The 16627-nt window shown below is 29.7% G+C and overlaps 1 protein-coding gene across 1 annotated transcript in view; it reads left to right on the top strand.

Moving 5' to 3' along the window:
- Nucleotides 1–3548: 3548 nt before the first annotated feature.
- The window catches only part of LOC122270012 (1-phosphatidylinositol 4,5-bisphosphate phosphodiesterase-like), a 59565-nt gene continuing 46486 nt past the window's right edge, over nt 3549–16627 (top strand). Inside the window, exons 1-8 of the mRNA XM_071180068.1 lie at nt 3549–3721; nt 8990–9076; nt 10253–10312; nt 11850–11987; nt 13424–13503; nt 14819–14872; nt 15281–15362; nt 15466–15566. Of these exons, the coding sequence (XP_071036169.1) occupies nt 3638–3721; nt 8990–9076; nt 10253–10312; nt 11850–11987; nt 13424–13503; nt 14819–14872; nt 15281–15362; nt 15466–15566 (686 nt within the window). The 5' untranslated portion in view covers nt 3549–3637. The remainder of the gene's footprint in view (nt 3722–8989; nt 9077–10252; nt 10313–11849; nt 11988–13423; nt 13504–14818; nt 14873–15280; nt 15363–15465; nt 15567–16627) is intronic.

The raw sequence follows: 16627 nt of genomic DNA, 5'->3' as shown, positions 1-16627 counted from the left end.
TTGTATTTGTACTCTTACATAATATTTCACTCTACTTTCGTTTTTGAAATTAAATGTTATCATTAATATACACACAGGATAATCCTTAATGACCATCTCTTATGATGGAGAGAGTCAAACTGTTTGAGTCAAGGGGTTATTGAAGACAAATGGAATATTTCTGTTATTTATCAGTCAAAAAAACTCAGTAAATTATGGCAGATTAGCAATATTGCATTATATTTTCTTGAATAGTTTAAAGACAAAGCTCTAAATGATTTTGTAGCAAATAAATAAGTAATTATGTAGCAAATAAATAAAAAAGGTTTCAATGCCTAGTTTTATTCATCGTTTCTAAGAATAGGAGTAATTATGTTAGGAATAAATATGCTTGTTACATATTATCTTTTAAGATATGTTTATATTTTAAGATACGTCTTTCGTCAAGTTCGCTTCGTTTTAGGACATGTCCTTCATTAATTAACGGATAATGAGGTTAAAAGAACTAATGAATGACTACGCGGGGCTAGTGTGGAGGAGTCATTATTAAGTCTGAGTCTTTTAGAGGTAATGAATTTACGTCACTGTTAAGAGCAATTTTCTTTTTTAATGTACAGTTAAAGGTACGTTTAAACGGTTGAAGGTTGGGTTAAGGCACAGTTCTCATACAATAATATTTTCCTATAAATATAACGCATGAAGGTGATCACAAATTTATTAAATGATCGAAATTTGTCTCATTTTCGCTTAACCATTAAAAGTTTTCAAAGAATTATAAAGACTCTGTTACAATATTTAGATATTTCTAGAGGCGGAGATTGTAGATTCTTACAGTATTTATTGTGCCTAATGTAATAACGATTAAGGTTAGCAAAGTTTGTTTAATCAGGCTATCACTTTAAAACTTCCTCGCACTATCATCTGGTCTCATATAATTGTTTTGATTGTTTAATTATCATGTTGGCCAAATCGCTGTAAATGAAATTTATTGCAACAAAAATGCATAATTAAATCGTAGCATTTGCAACCACTTTAAAAATATAAGAAAAATCACTCACTAAGAAGAAAGAATTCTGAGCGGACACAACTTAGAGTTTGCGACTACAGTTGTTCAACTCCGTAGCCTTGTAATTTTGAACCTAATCTGGAAGACAAGGGAACTCCTGAATCAAGGTTTTTGAGAAATTTACTTTCGTGGAGAACTTTTTGATGAAATTAACTCGCTTGCGTTATGCGGAGAGGAAAACGTCGATAACCTCCCACGGTTAGCCTGATGCAAGGAAGGACTCTAACCCATGATCCATATACCACTGGAGATATTTGACGTCAGCATTGTGGTATGTGTTAGCCGGGAGTGGCATTCGTATCGACCAGCCAACGCTAATTTTCGAGATATTTAGTGTTAATTAGCCTAAAATTGACAATATTGCTAACTAATATATTTTTACCAAAATAGAAGTCTCAAATTTAAAACATGAGTTTTTTTTATCAGAGAAATAGAAGGACTAAGAAAGTTTCCTTTCAGTATTTGTGATTATTGGTGTTTGTAGGGATAATTAAGGCGTAATTAGCCTAATTGGCATGCAGTTATGCTAAATAAAGTTTTTACAGAAATACTTGTCCCAAATTTGGATCAATGGTTTGAACAATCAAATGGAAATCAATTTGGATAAATGATTGAATGGAATGAACTAAAAATATTTCATTTCGTTAGATGTAATTATTGAGGTAAACATGCCATACAGTAATGATAAATAACATTTTTTTACCAAAATGGAATTCATAAATTTAAACCATGACTTTGTTAGATAAACGGAAAAACTAAAAATGCTTCCATGCAATATTTGTAAATATCAGAGTAAAAATGGGTAAATTAGCCTAATGTTTTACTAAGATGAGATTTGAACCAGGTATTTTTTATGAGATAAATGGGAAGACTAAAAAAGTTTTATTATTTAGAAATTTGTAATTTTTGTGGTAAATAGGGGTATTTAGTTCAAAATTGAGAACAATGTTAAGTAACACGTTTTAAGAAAGATATAAGTCTGCTCTTTAGCAGATAAAAAAAAGAAGGTAAATTTTGATGTTTTTAATAAAAGGGGTAAATATGGGTATTTAGCTCAAAATTGACTGCAATGCTAAATAACACGTTTTAACCAAGATATAAGTCCCAAATTTAAACCATGCGCTTTTTATAAAACAAATAGAATAAATAAAAAGCTTTATTTCGATATTTTGAAACTATCGGGGTAATTAGTCTTATTAGCAATTATGTTACAAAGCACGTCCCCACATATTATTACCATGAGCTTGGTTCATATTCGAGTCTGCCTCTTGTGCCACTAAACCGTTAAGAGGTGAAATTGTGTTGGTGGACTACTATGACGAACTTTGAAGCTGCGAGTTTGTTTGGACGGACCAACTGGTCCCCGCAAACGAATTCGGGGAAATGTTTAACTCTTTTATTTTCCCTAAAAATACAAATGCTGGAGATTTCGAGCAATCCTGTCGAAGGCAGCAGGAAGAGAGTCGCGTATCGATGAATTCGAGCAGGTGAAGGACAATGTGGAATCTTAAAGCAGTGAGCTCGCATAGGCACACTAGCTGGTTTAAATTACTTCTCATTTTTAATTGTGTTACACATTCTGTATTACTAAGTTTAACTGTTTTTTTTTTCAAGTACTGTTGATCATTATTTTTGAAATTTATGTAATCGATTAACATGCTCATTATATATTAAAATATTATACATTAACATACATTATAACTTAACATATATTATATGTTAACATATTAAAAATATGTTAATATATAATATATGTTACGTTATAATGTATGTTAATTTATTAAAAATTGGCCATTAAAAATTAGCATGGATAGAGTGTGACACCAACAACATTGGTAGAGTTTATTCTATTCAAAGGTAAGTGTGCTAGTGTTCAAAAGAAAACCTAACTTTGAAATATAATTACTACATAACTAATTGGAAATTTAAGCAAAGTTAAATGTATTGTTCATCATCTTCAGAGGCAAGAGTACGTGATTATAAAGTATTGTACTTCTACTGATAACAAAGTTCACTAGACAAAATATTGTGTGTAAATAATTAAAAAATCACCCTGACGTGAAATAACTCAATATCTAATATTCTCTTATTTAAATTAGGCTACTCTCTCCGTTGACTATCGCTAGTCAATCCTTAGAGTTGCTTGTGCAGTTGTTTTTAGATTTCTTTGCTCCTTTTTTTCATCTGTCTCAATGCTTAAATATATTCTACTTCGTGTTCCAGATAAAAGAAAAATTATTTTCACAAAATCGAGTTTTCCTAGAGAAACTTTTTCTGATTTATTCATGGCTTTACTTGAAATGCCAAAATAATACTTTGTTTGAATATCACAAAAACAATTGCACAACACATAAACTCGTACTTTTATCTTTTGTTCGTATTGTAGCTCTTTTAAGTTATCAGAAAGAGCTTCATTAGCTTTTTTTCGTTTGGTAGATCAGACATTAATATGGCTTCTGTCAATTCTGATATTCACTCTCGTGTGTTCACTTCACTTTGGATCGGAGAATCCGGCTATCAAGATCGACAAAAGGATTGTATTGTGTAACTAACATTAAAAGTTAACTAGATTAATTATTTTTTTTCTTCGTTATGACGAAAGCCTACGAGTTTAACTGGCAAGTTTCAATTCCCGAAGCTCTCTTGAAGGGATGCGTTTTTGATATGTGGGAAGAGGTAATTTTTTTAAAAATAGCTTTTTTTCTTCTAAACATGGTCTAAATTATTTAGAACTACCCCATTACACTGACCATTCCATTATAACGATCGATGTATTAAGTCCCTGTTGCTATTCCATTGAAGCAATGTTATTTTAATTTCATTTGTAATATTGTAGAGTCGATGTCACTCTTACAAAAATATAACCTTAAGTATATTTAATTACTATAAAATAAAACTATTCATTTTTACATTATTCCAAATGTAGTGAACTACATTTAAAATAGTGTAGCTTTAAGAAAAGAGCAATGCAAATTAGTTACATGAAGACTATAATTTAGAGACCCTTTATCAACACCCATACTGCTCTTTCGTAGCATTTCTATTCTAAAGACTTTCTTCTAGAATTACTTCTAGTTAAATTAAGCAAATTAGATTGACCATTCCATTACAGCGATTGATATATTAAGCCTCAATTTCTATTCCATTGAAGCAATGTTATTTTAATTTCATTTGCAATAATGTAATGTCAATGTCACTCTTACAAAAATATATCTATATTTAATCATTATAAAATAAAACTATTAATTTTTATATTATTCCATGTGTAGTGAACTACATTTGAAATAGTGTAGCTATAAGACAAGAACAATGCAAATTAGTTACATAGAGTCTATAATTTAGACCCCTTCGCAACACCGATACTGTTCCTTCGTAACATTTCTATTCTATAGACTTTCTTATTGAGTGACTCATAGCTAAATTAAGCAAATTATATTGACGATCCATTATAACGATTCCATTATAATGTTTTCTAAAAGAGTCGTACTCTGTAGTGCTGCCATGCGCTTTACGTTAGAGTTTTAATTTTTTCTAGAAAAGGCAATCTATTCAAAAGTTTCATATTATGATATAGCTATGATTTAATGTAATAACACAAAAACAAGTTTGGGATTTGTTTTGCAAATTTTGGACAACAATATTTAGTTTTTCAAATTTTACTTCTTTTTTTTTTACTCTTTAAATTCCTTCAACTACAGTTTCCTTATATACAGATACTGCGAAATCTACATTTTTCAATTACAAATATTTATTTTGAAATCATTCTGTGAAATGGTATCGTATATACGTTGGTTTTGAAAAAAAGTTTTTTCTGGTAACGACAGTTGTTGAATCTCAAGTTTTTTAAAAATTTTCTATTTATTTATTTTTTACTAGCACTGAATCTTTAGACACCACAATCTAACATGATTTGACATGATTTTGTTAATTTAAAAATTTTTTTGGAATTCAGATTTTTTAACATGTATAAACTGCACAGCATTGTTTATATTTTTACAAAATATGAAAATTTCAATTTTTTAATTTTTTTTAAAAACGGTAAAAATCTATCTTGTGATAACTACCTATGGTTAATTCAAAAAATGGTTAGAAATTATACAATATTTTATATAATTTACACAGTCACATAAATGTCCATATTTATAATTGTAGTTAAAAATCTAAGTTTTTTCCCATTAAACTTCAAAATTTTAAAATTGCTCAAAGACTACTTCCCAATTAATTAACAATACGTTTCCTTTGTTAAAATTTATTTTAATAATAATTCCATCCACGATTGTTTTAAATATTTAAAGAAAGAAACTACAATTAAGTCAAATTTGTTTTATTTTTTAAAATTAATTACTATTTTTTAATTACCTTTGTGGTACATAATAATAAAGTATGTTTCAATTTTAGAATTTATCTTAAGTTTTTTGGTTGAAAAAAGTAGTTTTAGTTTTAATTCAAAGAAGCAAATATTAACATTTTGGCGGTAAAATTAAAATAATTATGTATTAATAATGAATAATTCTATACAATCAATATTTTATGGTTTGGTTGTGATCTTATTTGTTTATATTCACTTGTCAGATAGATTTAAAATCATAAGTTTGGATTTTGGAATAAATAAAATGGAATAATCGGGATTAATATAATGTTTAAGGAAAAGAAGAACATTCTAAAAGTTCATTAAAGCATTGCTATTCTAAAAAGTGATGAATTATCTTACATAAGAAATAAGAACCTCCTTTAAAAAATGTTTTTCTACAGCAATAAGATATCATATTTAACGATTTTCGGTTTTATAATTTCAGCTTGGAAACGGAGTAGAAAATAATTTTTCTTGATTCACCCAACAGTCACGTGGTTTCATTGTGAGGACAAAAATGAGTGAGCTCTATTCTATTTAAACTCTATGGTAAAAACGATGCCATATTTTAAATTCAGCTTTAATTCAAATCTGGATCTTTTATGAAATTTTTTTTAATGAAAATGGGTAACATTTTAATGTTACAAGAGACTGTTTAAGAAAATTTCACAAATTAACAAATTTTGTCAGACTTTTTTTTAAAATTAAACTTCAATCTTAAAACGTTGGAGGTAATTTCTCGTTTTCATATAACTCGCGAACGCAACGATCGATAGGGGGCGTTGTTATTTGAGACGAATGACTGCTATTGCAGAACAACAGGATCATCAATTGCACAGGGGATTTCTTCAGTGTAGCATGGTAACGTTCCGTCTTTATTGTGACTTTTTAAATTTAAAAATGAAAGATGTTTGATATTCTTTCTTATGCAAGCAAATACAAAATGGAATCGCATTTTTGGAGAAGGAACATCCAAAACACATGGGAGAAATATTTGTAAATAAACAGAAAAAAATATGTTTCTTATCTTCATATTAGAATGAAAACCTAATACCTGACAAAAGCTTTTTGACAGCAATTAATTTTCAATAAAAAGTTTCAATAGAAAATCATCATTTATAAGTTAAAAACGTAAAATAAAGATTGTTTTCCACTAATTCGAAATACAAAATTTTCTTATTCAGTTTTTTTCCCTTTTTTTTTTAAGTCTTCAAGTTCGTAATCAGATGTAGAAAATCATTCTGTAGAGAATTATGATGAAATTAGAACAAAAATTATTTACAAGTAATTTCCTTATTATAAAAGTCATAACACTTACCTGCTTTATAAATCCGGAGAATTCCAAAGTGAAATGTTCTTCGTTTGAAAATTTTATTCTCAAATAATCTCTATAGAATGCCTAGGCATTGTATATAATGCCGGATGTTTTTAGGCAAGGTATGAAATATGAGAAGTATTGCATACTTTCCCTTGGCATTGTATATAATACTTAGGCATTCTATAGAATGACAAATGCTATTTAGGCAAAACATGAGGAAAAAAAAACGTCCTGATGAGGTTAGTATGTAAATTATGTGCATGTTACTGTGGTTGAAATCATCGGTGGTTGTTGACTTTCACCGGCGAATGTTGACAATTACACAGTCGCTTTGGTGAATGTCCGAAATATTTATTACATCCGATTTGATATTAATTTATTCGTGGATATAATTACATTTGTTCGATATTTTAATACTTATACTGACGATAGATTAGAAGAAACATCAGTGTTTGGAGTATCGGGCAAATATAGACCGGGCAATGGTACTTGATCTTAAAAAAATATCAGTGTAGGGTATACTGGGCAAATGTATACCGGGCAGTGGCACTGAACTTTAAAAAAACATCAGTGTAGGATACACCGGGCAAATGTATACCGGGGAGTGGCACTTAACTAGACCTAGTATGACTAGACCTTTGGTAAATGTCCGAAATATATAATAGGTCTAGTTAAGTGCCACTGCTCGGTATACATTTCCCCGGTAAATCCTACACTGATATTTTTTAAGGTCAAGTGCCATTGCCCGGTATGTATTTGCCCGATTCTCCAAACACTGATGTTTCTTCTAATCTATCGTCAGTAAGTATTAAAATATCGAATGAATGTAATCTATCTACAGTAAGCATTAAAATATCGAATAAATATAATCTATCGTCAGTAAGTATTAAAATATCGAATAAATGTAATTATATCCACGAATAAATTAATATCAAATCGGATGTAATAAATATTTGGGACATTCGCCATGCCGCGATGTGATTGTTGATATTCACAGGTGAAAGTCTCCAGATTTCGGTCCTTCACAGTAACACGCATTTCTCAAAATTAAAAATGTTATTCTGAAAAAATACTGAGAGTGTCATTAGAAAACATTTATTCAAAGTGTGTAAAGAAAAATAAAAAGTTGTGTAAAACATAATTTATGCCTTTCTTATTAAGGGAAACAAAATTTTCATATAGAAAATAAGAAATTAACCCACTTGTTGCAACATGGCAGGCTTGAATGACGTTTTGAATTTGTCATTTTTGAATGACATCTTGACGAATCGGAGATGTATTTTATACTTTGTCGGTTTCTTATTTGGCATTCTATAGAATGCCTAGGAAATGTGTGAAATATAAATCGTTTCATACACTGCCGGCTAATTTTAGGCATTATATACAATGCCTAGCCATTCTATAGAATGCCGGATTTCAAACTTTGCCGGTAACATATACATAGATTATCTCTTCATTACTTTAAAATGACATACCACACAATAAAATTTTATACTTGTAAGATCTCAATATGAATTTCAATAACTTAAAAGCAATAAGCTTATGTAATTTAAAAATAGAATGGCCGAATTCCAGTTGAAATTAAGCACTCAAAATTAAAAAAATATTTACCAAGAAAGCGATAAAAATGTATTAATTAATATTTAATTTATAATGAATTGAAGATAAAACAAATGTACCCAATGTTTTACCTTAATACACACATCTTTAACAATTTGCGATCACGAAATCGGAAGTTATCGGCTGCAAATTTGTTGATAATGGAAAGGAAAAAATTATGAAAAATTGTTCTTCAAATGTTGGGCGCGTTCTGTTTCCGAATGATTTACCAATATTCTGGATCGTTTCTTCAAGTTCTTCTGCGTTTTTCTTAGCGAAATTTTGCTTCCTATTTGCTGCTGAAAAAAGCGTTTTTTTCTACCAATTATTTTGATAGAACTTAATGAAAACTTAATAAATAAAAGCCTGAAAATATCCTCCCCTCTAGAGGGCGTATTGAAGCTTTGCTATCGCAAATACAAACAGGACTATTAATTTACATTTTAACCAATGATTATAATTACAAAATTTAGTTTTGAAATTTAAGTACATAGTTTAGTTTTGATTTTTAACGGATTTAAATAAGAATTTTTATAAATTAATATTAATGATAGTTCTATTAATTCACTTTCCTTTATTTTCTGAGGGATTATACGAATCTTATGAAAATGAATGATAATGAAAAGATAATTTTGTGCTACAAGTGCATGTTACTTATGAAAGTTAACTTTTTTAGGATAAAGAAGAGATCAATTATGAACCGGAATCTTTATTTCGTGTGGATGAGTTAGGATTTTTCATCTATTGGAAAAGCGTTAGAAATGTAAGTGTATTGTTATCATTGTTTGTTCCGTATATTGTTCAAGTAATATTTTGTGTCCTTGTTTGTATTTTTATGGACAATTGCTCACGATATTAAATACTGTAACTTTCGGAACATAAGTCATCTGTGTTTTAGCAGCGAATATGTTTTAATTTTTCCTAATTTCAGCCAAAATTCAAATAATAATGCTAACTTCTGTAAGAAGAGGTTAGTAGAAGTATAGAATATTTTGATTTATATATTCATTACGAATAAAATATTTAAAAAAATATATATAGTTTTTTTCGTGTAAAGGTCTTATTATAAGTGCTTCATTCTATAATACGCACTATGCGATGAAATTCTGAGCATTATAAGGGAAATTATTCTGGTCGGCAAATTTAATTGCGCCAACTATAGATTAAATAAAATTTTACGCTAAAAAATAAACTTAAATAAAGGGTAAAAATTAAAAAAAATTTCCTTAAAATTCTTTTATTTATTTATGAGTTAGGATCATATCAATATCCATAAAACATTTTGTGAGCTCTATTTTTGAAAATATGCGAAAAACACAGAGATTCAGTAATGTAACAAAGAAAAAAAAAACATCGTTTACTTAAAAGCTGATTTATTCTCTTAAACTCTTATAAACGTCACTTAAGTCTTTCCTCCCCTGAGTTCTTCGATATCACATAATTTTTATACCTTTTGTAAAATAATAATTGCAAAATATTAGACAATGTTTTAATTTTTTGATCGTTATAATACTTGAATTTTTACAATGTAGGTTAAGAAATTTCGGGGTATTTTTCACATATATTTTTTCCGTAAGCTCCTAGTTTACGTTAAATTTCTGTGGCTACTAAAGAGGAGTTTAATAATGTGTTCGTGTTATTTTTTATTTTCGGTGCACGCTTTGATACATTTCTGTTGACAGGTTGGATCCATATGTAAGTGTCGATCTCTAAAATTTCGCTTAAGATAAAGTGCCAAAAATTATCCATTTATTACTTGGAAAGAACGGTAAATGATTTTTTCCCGTTTATTTTTAAATCATTATTAAAGGATTTTCCGAATCATACATTTTTTAAAGAACATAACAATTTTACTCATTTTTATTACAAATTGTGCCATTTTTTAAAATTAAATTACTGTTTAATTATCAAAAATTTTTATGTTTCTTTAATTTTTTAGTATGGTCGAGTATTGGAGCTTTCTCACGTAAATGATATCAGAAGAGGAGGCTTGCCGAAGGTATTTTGACTGAATTAAAAGCTATAATAATAAACTTAGAGCTTAATAATAAGCTATAATAATAAACTTAGATACAAGACCAACATGATAGAAAAAAAACCCTTCCTATTGACTCGCAGGACTATTTATTTGCTTCTTGTAGCAACACTGTAAAAAATAGAAAATCAAATTTTCACGATACTTTCTTCGTTTTTGACGAAACCATTCCTGGTATATACTCCAAGAAAAAATGCCGTCAAAGTGGCAAAATAACTTTTGTCACTTCTTCAAGGAAACGAAAAAAAGCCTTCAACTTCTTTAACTATCATTTTATTATAGGCACTATATAGGTGGATCAACGTCAAGTAAATTGTGCCTATGCGTGAAGTGGTATTCGAACCTGCGATTTCCCTGGCACGAGGCAGACTCCTTGACCACCATACAGACAAGTCGGCTTGTCTTCTTTCTTGTTTTGTTTTTCCAGTTAACAATTTCCCACAACTCACTTCGATGAGGTTTCGAGTTGGGGAAACATTTTCGTCATTCATTTTAGAGTTCGCCAATCGTCACAAACCACGTGACTTCATGACGAAATGATTATAAAAATTAACGAAATACAGCTTAAGGAGCTGAATCGTCAAAAGTAAGAATTTTATTTCTGAGAGTGTGATTGCGATAATGCTTGATTTTTAATTGTTTTTTTAATTACATTTCTAAATAAATTTCGTTCTATCACATATCAACATTGCACTATCATATACACTTTCTATTACCTTTTATTTACTATTTCGGTTTAAATAGTTTTTTTTCATAGAATACCCAGGTATAGCATGTAGTGTCTAAAGACTATTAGAATGCTATTTGATACTTATAATGATTTGTATGATGTATATACGAAGTACGTAAATTAAGTAATGACATGATATTTTACATTTTTTTTCTTCTCCATTCGGATAGAATTGCAGTCCAATATTGACTCATACTCGTATGATCTGGATGATTATTCATATAATGATTTGGATTATACCTATACGAAGTGTGTAAATTAAGTAATGGGATGATGTTTTACATTTTATGGACCCAATATTGTACGGATATTATGTTATTAAATGAGTTCTTGCACTTAAAATTTCAATGATTTCATTTTCATAACAAATGCTAATCATTCTTTACGTTTGTATATAAAGAAAATCTTGTAATTTTACTCGTTTTTACAGAAAATGCCCATTTTTTATGATTTCATGGGTAAGAATAATCATTACGTATTTTTTTATGAGAAAAAAGTTAAATTTGGGAACGTAATGTAAAAGTAATTACTTATTAGAATAAATGATAAATTAAAATAAATTATTACGTTTTAGCTATGCAGTACATTTTAACGAGTCAGAACCTAAATAATAGTATCAATTAAAAATGACAACTAATCCCGGTTTACCCAATTAATTATTTGTGATAAAAAGCTGAATTTTTTTCTGAAGCTTTAAAAAAATTCTTATTGTCATTTGAAAATATTTTAAATGCTTATTGGATGTCATATGTACTTTTTTCATGTATTTAGGATTCTAAATTTATGACAGAATTAATGTCTCGAAATAAGTATAACCTGGATGATGTATCCCTTACCATTTGTAGTGGTACCGATATGGTCAGTATTAACTACACTCACGTTGTCTGTCCTGATCCTGATACAGCTCAGGTAATTATGCATCATTACTATTTTTGAGTCTTATGAGTCTTATAAGTGCATATTCTATTGCTGTTATTTTTATATTGGGCAAAATTAAAACATTTTTTTGTTTGCCAGTGGCCAGTAGTAGTGTTTTTAACAGTGGCGTCTCTGTTTTCCAAAAACGAATATTTCAAAAAAAAGTTTAAAAAAAGTTTTTAAGTAAGAGGCGTGAGCCGTGATGGCTCAGGGGACAGAGCGTTCACCTTCCAATGAGGTGACCGGGTTCGAACCCCGGCGATGGCTGGTCGATACGAATCCGCATCCAGGCTTGCACCAACCACAGTGCTGACGTGAAATATCCTCAGTGGTAGACGGATCATGGGTTAGGGTCCCCTTGCCGTCAGGCTAACTATGGGAGGTCCTCGTGGTCTTAGTCTCCATGTAACGCAAATGCTGGTTAGTTCCATAAAAAAGTTCTCCACGAAGGCAATTTCTCCGTATACTTGATCCAGGAGTTTCCTTGTCTTCTGGATTGGGTTTAAAATTACAAGGCTACGGAGTTGATCATTGGTAGTCGTAAACCCAAAAGTTAGGTTGGCTGTTCAATGACGGTTGTAAAAAAAAAAGAAAAAAAACGGAAAGAAAGAAGTTTTCAGAATGTCATGAAATAATCATAATAATTCCATGTTCATTGAAAAATAATAAAAGATGCATATAATGCATTTGCGACGAACGAAAGAAGTGGCGACGTAGTTGCTATGCGTAGCCAATTTTTTAATCGTAATGTAATATAGTTAGTTGCTCTGTGGCCAGTGACAAGTGTTAATTTTGTCCTATATAGTTTTAATACCAGTAATTTAAACTACCACTATTTTTAAACCTCCTTTTAAAATAAAAATAATATAAATACAATATGTTTTATTTCGATTATCTTAATTTTATCAACTTCAATATATTTGTATTGATTTTAAGTTTATCTTTGCTTTTCTTTTACCAAATCTTCCTATTTACATATTTAGTTATTTCATAGTGATGTACCTTACAATTAATTGATGGTTTTTTGCCATCGTTTGTCAAGTGTAAGTTTGTTGAACTATTTGTACATATTGTTTTCTGGATTGTAAATATGCCTGGCTCTTTTTGAAATCCCCTGACTTTTATAAAATTTGGCATTCTGTTGTTGTTCTCTGTATGGAGGTGGACACCCCTGGCACTACTGTGTCGTACTTTATGTCGGTTCTCTCTCCTGGTGGTTTTGATAAATCATCATTTTCTTCCATTGGAAAGTGTTTAAGTTTCATATATTTTTCACAGTAACTTTTAAAGCTGTACTATTGAAATTTGCATAACTCCTCAAGACTTAATAATGAGTCTTAATAATATGACTGAATATTGATGATTTGGTTATCTAACTTTAACAGCAATTATTTTTTTTAATATACTGATTTCTTTTTTTACTGCAGGCATGGCAAAGTGGGCTAAGAGCTGTGACGAATAATATAAAAGCGAACAATGTTTGTCCAGCTACGTGTCTTAAAAAACAGTAAGTCAATTTTAGAACTCAATCAGCGTATACATTTTGTTAAGACTTCATCTTTTATTGAGAAATCATCCTTTTAAAAGAAATAAAATAATGTTTTATTTAACTTGCTAGAATCTTTCTACACAAACTATGGCAGGAGTATGCTATCTAGAAAAGTAGAAGAGCACACGATCCTACCTTTACTCGCAGCATTGCTTCAATTACTCAAATGTGAAGTGGCTTAAATTGCCCTTTTTGTTTGATGGAGAATTTCTGTTTCGAATTAACAGGCTGACAAATAAATTTCGCCGCTAAATAAATCTTTTCTGCAACATTGACTTGGGAAGTTTATTTAGTGACTTAAATAGAAAGCAAATATTATTTATAAAGGGCTCCACCCGTACTCGCTACTGCTTGATAGCGTACAATTTGTACTGAGTAAACGATGTTAAACATTTATTTAAAAGCGTCGTTAAAGCACCGAATTACCTTCTCATTGCTTTTTACAAGTCTAGATATTAGTGTCATTTTATACATTAACACATAATTTACTTAAAATATGTTTTGGATTGCCCGAATATGTTGATATCACAAACGTTTTATAATTTCTTCTATGCCGGGCAGGTAGCCGAGCAGTCAGTGTGTCTGACTTTGAAGGGAGTGGTTTTTGGGTCCGATTCCGGCTCAAGGCATGGAGGTTTCTCTCTGTATGTTGCCCTCAGATGTGTGAATGTGGTGCACCTTAAGAATTGAATTTGCGGAGTGGGTAACGTTGCTCGCTTGGAAATGAAATAGTATAGAGTTGTTATCAACGAAAATTCTGAATTAAGAATATTACAAAATTTGCACTGTTAGCTATCACATTGCTTTTTAAAAAACCATAGCTGTAAGAACTTTATAGCTGTTAATGAGTCTTAAAGCCAGAAATATTTGTATTCTGAAGTCTGAGAATACCAATTTTTAATTCAATAATATTAAAGTATAAATTAATGCGTAAAGGTAAGTTAATACTAAAGAATTTTCAGGTGCTTTGTAATAAAATTGGTACCGTTTTTATGCATAAACTTAAAAAATTAACTCTACCTTAGCTTTCCCTTAAAATGGCTTTAACGTCTTACAGGCGAACGATGACATATTGAAATAGGCTTTTATCAATACAATTAATTTAATGAGTTCGAAGTAAAGTACGTCATTGAAATTGACCCTTAATTTTGTTTTAAATACCTCAGTCAAATTCATAGTTTTACATAATTCAAATTCATTTCTACATAATTCATATTCATATAAATATATATTTATATAATTCAAATTCATATTTACTTTTTATTTTTTTCAGTTGGATGAAACTTTGCTTTATGGTAGATCCAAACGGAAAAATACCAGTTCGAAGGTAAATTTTTGTTTTAGTTACTCAATTATTTTACTCATAAAAAGCTACAAGAAAGTACTACTTTAAAGATTTACATGTGATTTTTTATTTTGTTTACTCACATTATCAGATTAAGAACGATATAACATACTTCTTATAATATTCACTTATTTATTATATTTTTAACATTTTTGAAGCAATTTCCCTTACAAAGCTCATCCTTCTACATTTTTTTAGTAATAGTTTAATGAAATAACACATAAAATTATCATTTGAAAAATAAATGTAATGAAATTTACGACAGTTCACGTACTCCGGCAATAAAAACACTCATATTTCATGTATGATTTCATATTTTTTGTGCAATTGCTGATATGACTTTGAAATTTATATTCACTGCACTATTATTTTTACTTTCATATATTTCAGAATAGCACAGACATTTGCATCAGGCAAAACAGAAAAATTGGTATATCAATGTCTAGCTGATGTTGGGTTGCCAAGTGGAAAAGTAAGCGAAAATAAAATCATTTCTCGACTTCCAATCACAAGCGAATCTTTTATTTTATAATATATCTTGTAAATATACTATATTATGAAATAATATATTTCAGAGTGATGTTATTGAGCCAGGAGACTTTACAGCAGAGAAATTTAATCAGATCTATCATAAAATTTGCCCAAGAAATGACATTGAAGAACTATTTCAATCAATGTAAGTAATATTAACGTTAGTTTAATTACCCTATATTAATAAAGTCAGAGAAAATCAATCTAGAATCGAAGAAATTATCATTGATGGGTTGGTTTTATTTACATTTTAGTCTTGTGAAAATGAGGAGTCAGTGATATAAAATATAATCGATCAATATGAAAATATCATTTTATGATGATAATATTAAAATATATTTTAAGGGTAAAAACTATTTGCAAATATCTTCTTATGAGAAAAATTGTATGGAAATATTTTCTGAAAATATTAATAAAATGGAAATATTTTCAAATTATGTATTGTTAAAATTTTTTCGATAGTAAAAAGATGTTAAATAGCAATTTTGTTAATTGTTACTTTACCATATTCCACCAAAACTGTTAAATGACCATAAAAAATGATATTCAAACTGTTAAGTGTGAGAAAAAACGTTTATTGATTGTTTTTCCCTAATAACGTTAAACATCTAGAATTCTATCAGCGCCAACTTAGCCTACCTTATAAATCAGGGTTTCTTAACCTGTGGTTCACGGACCCCTTAGGGGTCCATGGGTCATATCTTGGGGGTCCACTGACTACTCCTAATTTTTAAAACGTTTGGATCAATAATATTTAAATAAGATTGATATTTTTTTCTTTCTAAAAGGTGAAAATACATACAGATTTGAAACTAGGTGATCGAGATACCCCAAATTCAGTACGGACTGCACACAGCCCTTTAATATTCCTGTCATATTTTTAACATCCTCCACTAACCGGCTTTCAGTTTGCACCATTAGGGGCAACCCCCTGATGACGTCCGCTATACTATTTTTATTATCCCCTATCAAGCTACGTAAATTTGACACCTTGTTCAGGTTACTAGATCTAGAATTTTTTACTAAGAAGAAAGCTTAGTTTTTGAAATCTGGAACATTGGACAAACTTGGATTTTGTATTCCACAAAAACCTCTGGTTGAGGCATCTCTCAAAGTTGCATATCATATTGCTAAAAGCAAGAAACCGCATTCTATTGGAGAGACGTTAATTAAGCCACGTGCGCTGGAGATGGTTGAATTAGTTTG

This window comes from Parasteatoda tepidariorum, chromosome 1 (genome assembly GCF_043381705.1).
Source record: "Parasteatoda tepidariorum isolate YZ-2023 chromosome 1, CAS_Ptep_4.0, whole genome shotgun sequence".
Classification (NCBI taxonomy): domain Eukaryota; kingdom Metazoa; phylum Arthropoda; class Arachnida; order Araneae; family Theridiidae; genus Parasteatoda; species Parasteatoda tepidariorum.
This window is presented reverse-complemented; position numbering and strand designations above follow the sequence as displayed.